Source organism: Xenopus laevis, chromosome 1L, assembly GCF_017654675.1.
Source record: "Xenopus laevis strain J_2021 chromosome 1L, Xenopus_laevis_v10.1, whole genome shotgun sequence".
Lineage (NCBI taxonomy): Eukaryota > Metazoa > Chordata > Amphibia > Anura > Pipidae > Xenopus > Xenopus laevis.
In genome coordinates this window covers 160220376-160232537 of record NC_054371.1, presented here as the reverse complement: position 1 = coordinate 160232537, position 12162 = coordinate 160220376, and the positions used below count along the sequence as shown (strand labels likewise).

Below are 12162 nucleotides of genomic sequence, written 5' to 3'. Positions count from 1 at the left end.
CTACCTTATCCCTGTGAAACACCATCCAAGGAACCTTCACTGAGAGCGCTTGTAGCTGAACAAATTGCCAGGAGAAAAACAACTTTCCATGCTAGAAATGTATCTGAACTTTCAGCCATAGGTTCGAAAGGAGGCCCTTGTAACATTTTTAGCACCAGATTGAGGTCCCACTGCGGGGTGGGATCTCTATGCGGAGGCGTGATATGCAGAACTGCTTGAAAGAATTGTTTTACTTCAGGTTGAATGGCCCATTGAAACTGAAAAAAGCACCGAAAATGCAGACGTCTGTGACCTTAGCACTCCAATTCTAAGACTCCTGTCAAGCCCTCGTTAAAGGAAGCTAAAGAACTGCTGTATAGAATAATCTATCCAAGAAATTCTGTTCTCACCACACCAGGACTGGAATATTGACCAAATTCTGTGGTAAACTTTAATCATAGAAGGTTTCCTTGCTCTAACTAAGGTCTTTATCACTTCTTCTAAAAAAACCTCTGTCCCTCCAGATCTCGGCCTCAAGTCCCATGCCGTGAAGTGTAACATTTGCAGGTTGTGATGTCTGAATGGTCCCTGCAACAGCAGATCTGGACGCAGCAGTAGTCGCCATGGTGGTGAGGCTGACATGTTTACAAGTCTGCGTACCACGCTCGCCGAGCTAGTGCCACTAGGATTGCTTGACGAACCTTCCTTATTACTCTTGCCAACAGTGGGAATGGTGGAAATAGATAAACTTGCCTATGAGTAAGTGCCCTAATAGGCACGAAACGCATTAGGTTTTCATGTCCTAATACATTTTTCTAATTTTTTTATACAATTGTTTCTTTATTACTGGAGGTCCTCACATCTCTTTTGGATATAGTGTTTTGGACTTGCACCTCGGGACTGGGGTGAACTGTGAGTAAATCCTCTGTAATTAATTCAAAAAAACATTTTTTTTTTTTTTAATTTATTCATTATTATTTTTTGACTGGTACTGTTTATACTTTCTTTATGTGGCATCAGCACAAAACCCTGTCATTATGTATCTGTTGCCTCTGGCCGTGGATTGTTCGTTCTCGAACAGTACCGTGGAAGTTTGTTGTTTCTGTGTGAGGCCATGAGATCCATCTCAGGCCTTCCGAACTTGTGAACTAGAAGCTGGAACACCTCTGGATGAAGAGCCCATTCTGCCTGGTCGATCTTGTTTCTGCTGAGATAATCGGCCTCCCAATTCTCCACTCCTGGAATGTATATTGCCGACAAGGTTGAGTTCTGACTTTCTGCCCACTGAAATATTTTGGAGACCTTGTTCATCGCCGCTTGACTCTTTGTGCCTCCTTGATGGTTGATATATGCCACTGCAGTGGCATTGTCTGATTGTATCCGTATTGGACAATTCTTAGCTGATGTGACCAAACTCTCAGCGCCTTGTAAACTGCTCTTAGTTCCAGAACATTTATGTGAAGCCGAGACTCCTTCTGCAGCCACTTCCCCTGACATGTCTTGTCGTTCATTGCTGCCCCCCAGCCCGATAGGCTGGCGTCCGTGCTGATTACTGTTCAAGGTGGAAGTGACCACAGGCAACCTCTCGCATTATTTCTCTCCTCTGTCCACCACCTCAGTTCTGAGACAGAAAATCCCTTTGAAGCGGCCTTAGGTGAAACTGGGAGTATGGAACTGCTTCATGCAGTTAGCAACTGAATGAGCCAGGCATGTTTTGGGACAGTAGAGACATAAGTCCCCACGTACAGACAGAACTAGTCTAAAGTCTCTAAAAAATATAGATCTTTTTACTATGGCCACAGCACAAGATCTAGCACATTGAAGGAATAGTTAATTGTAAAAAATAAAAACTGGGTAAATAGATAGGCGGTGCAAAATAAAAGATTTTTCTAATATAGTTAGTTAGCCAAAAATGTAACGTATAAAGGCTGGAGTAAGAGGATGTCTAACATAAAAGAACAGAACCCAACTTCCTGCTTTTCAGCTCTATAACTCTGAGTAAGTCAGTGATTTTAAGGGGGGCCATGTGGGGCATAACTGTTCAGTGAGTTTGCAAATGAACTTTAGCATGCAGGTCACATTCAAAAGCAAACAGTAATGACCCATGTGCCCCCCTCAAGTCACTGACTGGTTACTGCCTGTTAACCAATCTGTGGAAACCAAAAGAGCTGCACAGAAGTGTTCTGGCTATTATGTTAGACATCCGGTCACTCCAGCCTTTATACATTACATTTTTGGCTAACTATATTAAAAAAAAATTCTATTTTGCACAGGCTATTTACCTGGTTTTTATTTTATACTGAACTCTACCTTTAAGAGGAATAAAAATGCAACTTTTAGTACTTTTAGCATTTAGGCTGCACCCACTGCCTGGTGCAAACTGCTATTATCTAATATATAATCCACGAGAAGCCGGCACTCTCCATATAGAGTGTTAGTATGCCTGGGTGCACGATCATCATTTATTTTCCAACAACTGCAAAAAAGTTCCGCACTCTCAGGTCTTAAAATTGTAGAAAATATTTTTATTAATAAATTAGCTCAAGACTAACGTTTCGGCCCCATCCAAGGCCTTTCTCAAAGTGCCAAACTCAACTATGGACATGCCTTAAAACCACAAACTGGCGGGAAAACAACAGCTGCAGTGAATTTACATGGGTCTACATTTCCATTATCGTCCTATTCAGGTCCTCTTCTATTCATCACTTAATTAAGCCCTGGCAACCACATGGCAATTTAAAGGCTGAGAGCTAAAGAGCAATAAAAAATTAAAAACTTGAGTAATTCAAAAGCATTAAAAAAAAAAGTGAAATTGTTTTCAAATACCATTGTCTATGAAACACAAATAAGTTCATTTCAAGATGAACTACATTCAAATACAAAACACATCTTTCTTTTCAATAGCACAACTGATTTATTGCACAAGTGTAATGAAAAGAACGATTTTTCTTTTGTTCTGGTGCACAGAAAGGACTGTAACACATTTCGTGACTATAGGGGTTTCAACTTCATTCATTCTCTAAATATATGCTTTCACCTACTAATATCTTTTCATTATAGGGCATTTATCAGACCCACCTAGCAATCTTTTATATTATTCTAGAGTACAGAACGTACTTTACACAACTATGAATGGCTCTCTGAAATAGGCCTTTGTCTTTGCTCAGCAAAAGACCTTGAACTATCTTTCAACCAATGTTCCTAAAATACACTGCACAATGAAGGTTCCTTTTGTGATTTAAGCACATTGACTTCCCCAAAATATTAACTTTTTCTGACATTCAGAGAAAATCTGCATGACTTTCTATCATTTAATCTTTTTCACTGTCATTCATGTTTTCAAAATCCAACAAAAAAACTAAGAGAGAACTAAGGTAGAAGCCACGTGCAGCCCCGGGACACTTATTGCTGCTATGGAAATAAAGATATGCACCACTGGATCTTCTCCCCATTAAAAAGCTGGACAGCTCTGCACTACAACAACATTCCTAAAATTAAAGTAACCGAACTTATTAACCACCAGGTTTTTGGAGACAATTTCATCAGAAATTATAACATATTTCTTTTGTCTTGATAATATATCTGTATGTGTACTTACTGATGTTCAAGTGCGGTAAAGACTAGTAGTGACAGTACTGAAGTTTAGTTAGTGCTCATTTACTGAAAATATACAGACAGAAAAGAGATAGATGTACACGCTCTTTATACATGATGTGGTAGTGCCAGGATGAAATTACTTGATATCCTAGGTTTTACATATAATGTAAAATAAGCATTGCACCCGTCAATATGGGCACTGGCTTTAAAGGTTTCAAGGCAGACTGTACTGGCCCCATCTTCTCAATTGCATCAGGTGAAAAGTTGCAATTGACCGGAAAAAAATGCTGAATCCTTGAGTCACCTACAGTATATAGCAAACATCATCTCCAGTGAGTATGTTTATTTTCCACAAATTATTAAATTAGTTCTATTGAGGACACTGTCACGTTTGTTGGTTAGGTTACTTATTAAAGTTACTTTACTTACCCTCTGAGAAGTTTGAAAAGCATACATCCTAGAGAGAACCAGTCTGCACTGCTGTCATAAGCTGTTCCCTTTTGCAACACCTCAGGAGCCATGTACCCATGTGTTCCTCTGAAATTCCAAATGGTAAAAAAAATATTAGAATATAATCTTTACTCAACAGGAAGTCTTTTTTAATAGTACAGTCATCACTGACTTCTAAGGTTGACAGCTGCTTGAATAAAACAAGATCACTGGCAGCAGTGTAGAAGATACATGTAATAAAAAAACAATATGGATATGAGGTACTGTATTTAAGAAGAATCATCTTTTTTAATTTATAAGACTGGTTGTGCATTAAATATATATATGTGCAAATTTAGGTTTCATTCCAAGATTCTGAAAATGAATCACATTTAGATTTTTTTTTTACGCAGAAAAAATGGTTAAAATGAAGGTCCTCTGGGAAATATATTCTGTCGCTATTTAAATACTTCATCTAGATCTAATTAGAGACCAATTTTAAGTTCCGACTCATGCGAACCTTTGAGTCTGTCAAACCAACATGAGTGGTGCGTCTGAACTTTAGCAGAATTGTTTTATGTACTGAAATATTAAAGTCTCGAGTTTAATTGAACAACCTTTTACAATGGTCCAGAATTTATTACTGATTATCATTACCATCATAGGAAACTAATTCTGCCCATTTTTAAAAATTCAAATAAAAAAAAGTCTTCAAAGAGGATTGGTTTCTGTTTGATTCAACCTACAGATTTTAAACAAGAAACCCCCCCCCCCCGTACCAAATGCCCCCTTAACTTCCTGCCACTGCCCCCCTGTCCCTACCCGCAGGTAATTTAGGGAGCTTTTGGTACGGGGGGGGGGTTTAGTTCTCCGTTAAAATCTGTTGGTTGAATCAAACAGAAGCTGGAACCAGAAGGGCAAGTTTGTCAATTACATAATCATTATTTAATATGCAAAGAGCGACAGTGGTGATTACAATTTTACAAGGCAGTGACCACTGATCTATCCAATGCTATAAGTAGCTAATACAGCACTTCTGACAAATGCTCTTTCTAATTACCAAAAATAAATTTATATTGACCGCAACCAATTCAGCTGTATATTTCATTCATGTTTAAAAATTTGGCTATCGGTATAATACAGGTATTGTTAATTTTCAAAAAATAAAAATAAAACCTCTGCAGCCACCAAACTTAAAATATTAGATTTATAAATTTAAATTAAATGCATAAGTATTATCTATTTATTTAACAACAAAAAAAAAATATTTAACAAAAAATCATAATCTTTCTTTTGGCAAAAATCCAAGACTCAAATGTTGTTATTATTATTATTTTTTTTTTTTTTGCTACTCTCCTTTGCAGAAGGCTTCTAGATCAGGAAAAATCTTAGGTCCTTTTGCATCCACAGAATGTTTCAGATCTACCCACATTCCTATGGCCATTCCAAAACCATAATCTTTTATTTCTTAAAGGGGTTGTTCATCTTTAAATTAACTTTTAGGATCATGTAGAGAGTGATATTCTGAGACAATTTGCAATTGGTTTCATCTTTTATCATTTGTGGTTTTTGAGTTATTTAGCTGGTTGCTAGGGTCCAGAGTATCCTAGTAACCATGCACTGATTTGAATTAGTTGAAAGATTGCTTATAAGCGGTCATTCTATAAAAAACTAAAAGATAACTGAAAGGTGAACCACCCATTTAAAGACAACTTTGCAATTGGTCATCATTATTTTTTCTATATAGTTTTTAAATTGTTTGCTCTCTTCTTCTGACTCTTTCCGGCTTACAAATGGGGGTCACTGACCCTCATCTAAAAACAAATGCTCTGGATGACATTTATTGTTAATCCTACTTTCTATTACTCATCTTTCTATTCAGGCCTCTTGTATTCAAATTCCAGTCTCTAATTCAAATCAGTGCATGATTATTAACGTAATCTGGACCCTAGCAACCAGATTGCTAAATGTCTCAGAATATCAGTCTCTACATCATACTAAAAAGTTAATTTAAAGGTGAACAACCCTTTTAAAGAGCATGGTCTAGTTGTAGTATTCAACTTATTTCAGTTTCAGTTTCTTGGCTGAAAATGGTACATTTCCATCCGGAATTTGGAAAAGGGACCTTTCTTTTATTTGGTCATTCAGAAAGTTTGACATTTTTGCAGTTTACCCTAGCAATCAGGCAGTGGTGTGAATGAAAGATCTGAAGATCAAAAGGAAAGTTTCTGAATGGAAATTGAACTATGTAACAACAATAAAACTATAGCTTTACAAAGCAACAGCTATTTTGCTGCAGTGACCCTCTTCTGAAAGCTGGAAAGAGGCAGAAGAGATCATTTAAAAAACCATAACAAAAAAATTAAGACCAATTGAAAAGTTGCTTAAAATAGCCAATTTTATAACATACTAAAAGTTAACTTACTGGTGAACCACCCCTTTAAATAAATATAATAGGATTATTTTGCCCCCAATGTGGATTAATGCAGCTGAGTTGTTATCAAATACAAGTTACTGTTTTACTATTACAGAAAAAAAGGAAGTCATTTTTAAAAATTAGTATCAGTATTTTCTTAAAATGGATTTTTATGGAAGTTCCTCTTCCCTCCATAAGCCTTTCTGTATAATGGGTTTCCATAGCTGTATTTATAATTTCCAGTTTAATGGACTCTTTCTACAACCTGGTATTAGGGCTACCTGAACAATGTACTTACACACTAGCATGCGGCTTCTTCTTGGAAAAATCACATGCAAGACCCAGATCTGATATCCTCACATGGCCATGCTCATCTAATAGAATGTTTGCAGGCTAGAAATAAAAGTGACAAGATTAGAGAAATTCGACAATACACATCACACAAAAAATTGCAAAACAATGTAGATACATCCTAAAATGTTCTAATCTAATTTCCAAACTAAAAGGAATTTCATATTCCATTTGCAAATGTAACTGGTTACAAGATCAGACCCAAAGTCAAAGCACTGTGACTGTTTGGGCAGCTCAGCCCTGCAAAGTCCTGATTTTAGTCCAATTAAGAAACTGCGACATAATTTGGAAACTAGGGCACATAGTTTCACCTGGCTGAACAACTTGCAAATCAGAAAAAGGTGGTAATACATGGGGGACTGAATACTTATTCTAGCAGCATATTTTTTATATCGTTATTATTTTTGCTTACGATTTTTCTATTTAACATATAAACTAAACTTCAGTGCATGATATGTTAAGTCTCCTAATGGTACACTCCCCCAAAACCAGCAAAGCCTGTCTGGAGTTGGAATTTGACTGTGCTTTAAAGGAATAGTTCAGTGTGAAAATAAAAACTGTGTAAATAGATAGGTTGTGCATAATAAAAAATGTTTCTAATATAGTTAGTTAGCCACAAATGTAATATATAAAGGCTGGAGTGAACAGATGTCTAATAAAACAGCCAGAATCCAACTTCCTGCTTTTCAGCTCTATAACTCTGAGTTAGTCAGCGACTTGAAGGGGGGCCACATGGTACATTTCTGTTCAGTGAGTTTGTAATTGATCCTCAGCATTCAGCTCAGATTCAAAAGCAACAGATATGACCCATGTGCCCCCGCCCCCCTCAAGTCTCTGATTGGTTACTGCCTGGTAACCAGGGCAAACAGTCAGTGTAAACCAAGAGACCTGAAAAGCAGTGCTCTGACTGACATGTTATACATCAAATCACTCCAGCCTTTATACATTACATTTTTGGCTAACTAACTATATTAGAAAGATTGTTTATTTTGCACAGCCTATCTATTTACCCAGTTTTTATTTTTACACTGAACAATTCCTTTAAAAGCCAGTGGAAAGCTTCAGCCATGGGGTTTGCCACTAAAATTTTTATTTTAGAAGCAAACCTGTCTCTTTTCCAGGACACTGTCTGTTATTCATTAAAAGCAGAAAAGTTGTGACTAAATACTATAGCAAGGCACTAAATATCAAAATGTAAATGAACCACGCTGCAACCAAAAATGTTGGCCACAGTAGTTTAAGTAGTTCACTTGAGCAGATGGCAAGCTATTTATATGAAGAAAAAACCCCATCATATTAAGTACCATACATACAAAATAGCTGATAGGCAGCTTCAAGTAAGCTATGGGTGCAAAGGGTAAGCACATTTCCAACTATAACTGGGATTTTTTTTTACAGTGTAATGGACTATTTACTATTTTATTGCCAGAAAAGTTTGATCACAAAATATTGTTTGCCTTTTATGGGGTGTGTATTCTAAAGTGGGACATTTTGAAAGATGATTCAGAGAAAAGCCTTTTCTATTATTAAAAACTCCTGCACTTGCATTAAGCAATCAATAAAATCAACTACAATCAATAAAATATATTACTGCAGGTATGGATCCAGGTATGGATCATACATAATAAATACAAAAAGAATGTATGAAATTTAAAAAAACAATGAAAAAAAAAACGTCAAATGTGTCAAATACAGATTTTGAGCAGATCAAAATTCTTACAAATAATAAATGGTTTCCCTATTCAATATATAGAATTTTTTGTTCTTTCTTATACTGTTGTTCTTTATATTTTTAATGGCTTGTCAGTTTTACAGGATGAGTTTTTAAATGTTTGTAAAAAAAAAAAAAAACTGCCATGGATTTTGTAAAACAGTCTAATGTATTTACCTAATGCAAAAATGATTAGTCCTCTGACCCAGATAATCAATGCTAAGAATGTATGCGGTTAAAAAACACTGCAGACCATCAAACTGAACGTGCTACTTTTGGCGTGCGAATGACATGGAGCTCATTTATTAGCCCTTTTTAGATTCTGGCTCACTGACTGCAGCAAAGGGAAAATTAAGGAAAAGTTCTAAGTGATTAACACACCATAGTGAAGATTATACAAGCACTGAAAATAATCAGATTTAAGAGCTTCTATGAAAGAGGTTAAGGCAGCAGCAATTCTGTTTCTAAGGACAATACTTTAGTGAAATTTGTATTTAACAGCTATTCTATAACTACTGTATATGCCAGGTGCAATTAATATAGAAGATGTTTTAGGTTTTCCAATATGTAGTTTAACTTTGATTTGGTTAAGAATTGCCAAAGGATATGGTTTATATTTTTGAGCTTTGGCAGTGATAAAATGCCTTGTGTGTTGTGTACTTCTTTCAATCAATGGGAAAATACATTAGGAACAGTGACACCAAAAAAGCATTTTAAAGTAATTAATATGAAATATTCTTTTAGCATGCTCTGGTAAAAGCTGTGTGTTTACCTCAAAAAGACTACTATAGTTTATATAAAAAAAAAGCTGCTGTGTAGCCATGGGAGCAGCTATTCAAGATGGAAAAAAGGCACAGGTTTCATTGCATATAACAGATAAGCCCAGTCCAATACAATGGTGTTTTATCTGTTAAGTGTAGTGTAACCTGTGTCTTTCCTTTTTTTATTCCAGCTTGAATGGCTACCCCATGGCTACACAGCAGCTTGTTTATATAAAATATAGTAGTATTTCTTAAGTAAACACACAGCTTTTACCAGTGAAGAAACAGTACATTATATTTTTATTACTTTGATACAGTTTCAGTCTCTGGTATTACTGTTCCTTAAAAAACAGTAAACAGTAAAAGTTGGAGTCAGATGTACCATAAACTGAGGAGTCGGAGGATTTATGTACCGACTTCACAGCCCTGCATGCATCAGGCTAAGACATAATGTAGACCAGGGGTGCCCAAAAGGTAGATCGAGATATACCAGTAGACCTTTAGCTGGTGATCAGTAGATCTCAAGACACTGTCAAGAAACTGCTCGTTTCATGCTTTTCATTCAGATATTTATTATGTCAAGGTAACATAAGAAATAGTTGTTTGTTAAATATAGCAATAAACATTTTCAAATAAATCAATATTTAAGTAATATTTTTCATGGAACGGAATGCTAACAATGTTTTTATGGATTTAGATCATAATGGGACAACATAAATAAAAGTAGACCTCACATTAGTAAAGTATGGACACTCATGATGTAGACTAACTGATGAGGTTCTATGCTGCAAATATGGACACGGTATGAACAGACAGATTAGGCCAGTTTCACCACATCTTTCACACTCTATTTTGCTATCTGTTACGGTCTCCGACTCTCCTCAGCTTTACTGTTTTTTATTTTTAGTTCCCCCAATTTCAGGAGTTAAGTCTTGCCTGATATACAGCTCTCTGGTAGTCAGGGGATCCAGAGTTCTTTTTTTTTTCTGAAGATAATATATGTTATGCATTTCTGTCAGTGATTAAAGGTTGTGAGGTTGTGCCATTTAGTGATAGGTCAATAGGTAATATCAATAGGCAATGTAGAACTCGCGTTAAATGACGTAGCAAGTGAGCTTACATATTTTGGCCAAAGTGTGGTACTAACACCTAATTTTTTTGTAATAACTATTTTTAAAGGCAAACTGTGCGCTGGCAATCTTACTCCTTTTTAGGTCAATAGACAAAAAGCCTATAAAGCAGTTAATGTGCCAATATAACAACAGATAAAAAATATTCTTTTGGCTTTTACCTCCTCCTAGCACTTTAAATCCTATCTGGGATATTATCAAAAAAGGAATGCTCACCCTAAACATTTCAAACTATAAGCAGTAGAGAAAATAATCCATCCTTTGCACTTACCCATATAAATATATCTAAAGAGACTAAGGCCAATGACATACTAGTTTGTCACCCATGGAAAATGTGGTATCAGTACAGGACAAGTCTCCTGAAACTACCTCTACCGTCACTAACATTCAGATTGCTGCATGTAAAACATTTTCCATACCTTGCCTTTAGGATCCAGTAACTGTACCATTGTGGCTTTAACAAAAAACAAAACAAAACCCTAAATGCAATAAACCTGTTTTGTTTTTTTTAAAAAGGTACAGGTATATTCACTGCCACCAAATTCTATACAAACTTCACGGCTTATCTTTCTCAATAAGAATGATAAGCAGATGCAATATCTTCACAAAAGTATGGTTCCACAGCAATATTTGACAATTGCTTGGATTTATAGTCTGGAATGCTTTTAATGGTGCTCTGGTCTGCATACTGGCATGTTAAACAGTAGTTTTATTTGAAGAGTTTAGACACATTGTTACAACAGAAATGAAAACAGTGGTAGCACGTCTTGTGGGGGCACAAAAATGACTGATGCTGTGGATTCAAAGGACAAAGTTTATAGGAATAAGACATTTGTTATGCATACAGCAGCAACCAACTAAAAGGATCTTTGCAGTTTTGTTGTTTCTTGGGAACTTGCTTGAGCTGCTAGATACATATTATTGGAACTGAAAATTCTACAGAAATCCTAAAATAAGTAAAAAGAAATGACAAGTTTGCATACTGAAAAGAAGAAACCAGAGAAGTGCTTAATATGTTTGATTCAGCTCAACTGAGAAAAGCAATGTATAAAGTGCCTTGCAAAAGTATCCAGACTCTCTTGGCCATTTCAGAAAAACTTTACTACTCAACTGCTGCAATCTATATAGGCCTGTAAAAAAGGGCCAAGTGCTGGAATATAGCCCCCAACTCCAAAGGGCACTCAATTCAAAAATATATTTCCAGTCAATTCTCAAAGTTAAAAAATCACTTTTTATTCATCATAAATATTAAAAAAGTAGGCATACAGTATCAATTGGTCTGTATGCCTACTTTTTTAATATTTATGATGAATAAAAAGTGATTTTTTAACTTTGAGAATTGACTGGAAATATCTCTTGGCCATTTGTCTAATTTTACTCAAAAACAAATGTGCCTCTGAAACTTTTTTCTACATATAGTTGAAGCTCTGAAACCTAAAATTAGCTTCTCTGTTTTTTTTTTGTAACATTGTCTTAATAAAATAAAATAAAACTTACATTTTAGATTTTTTTCTTAGTTCCTGTGTTGTGGAAATTATTAAGCTTTCACAGGTGAAAACACCATTGACAACAAGAGGACCAATGGTTTCTAGGAGCAAATATTTAAATAACTGACCCATTTTCCTGATAAAGTTCCAGGGTTATGACGGAAGTGAGGAGAGTCATCTCCCACCGATTTCAAAGGGATTTTTTTTAGTACCACAATGCTTGGTGCCAATATTGGTGCTTTTCACTCCAAAAAAGGCTTTAGCAGTGTCATTATTAAAAGATGCGGGTACTGGAAATGTA

At 35.8% G+C, this 12162-nt stretch overlaps 1 protein-coding gene across 2 annotated transcripts in view; it reads right to left on the bottom strand.

Moving 5' to 3' along the window:
- LOC108715724 (beta-adrenergic receptor kinase 2) overlaps positions 1 to 12162 on the bottom strand; it is a 112508-nt gene that overhangs the window by 13359 nt on the left and 86987 nt on the right. For both annotated transcript variants that reach the window (XM_018261141.2, XM_018261151.2), the window contains exons 12-13: positions 6720 to 6814; positions 4006 to 4113 (exon numbers count right to left, since the gene is read on the bottom strand). In XM_018261141.2, the coding sequence (XP_018116630.1) occupies positions 4006 to 4113; positions 6720 to 6814 (203 nt within the window). The remainder of the gene's footprint in view (positions 1 to 4005; positions 4114 to 6719; positions 6815 to 12162) is intronic.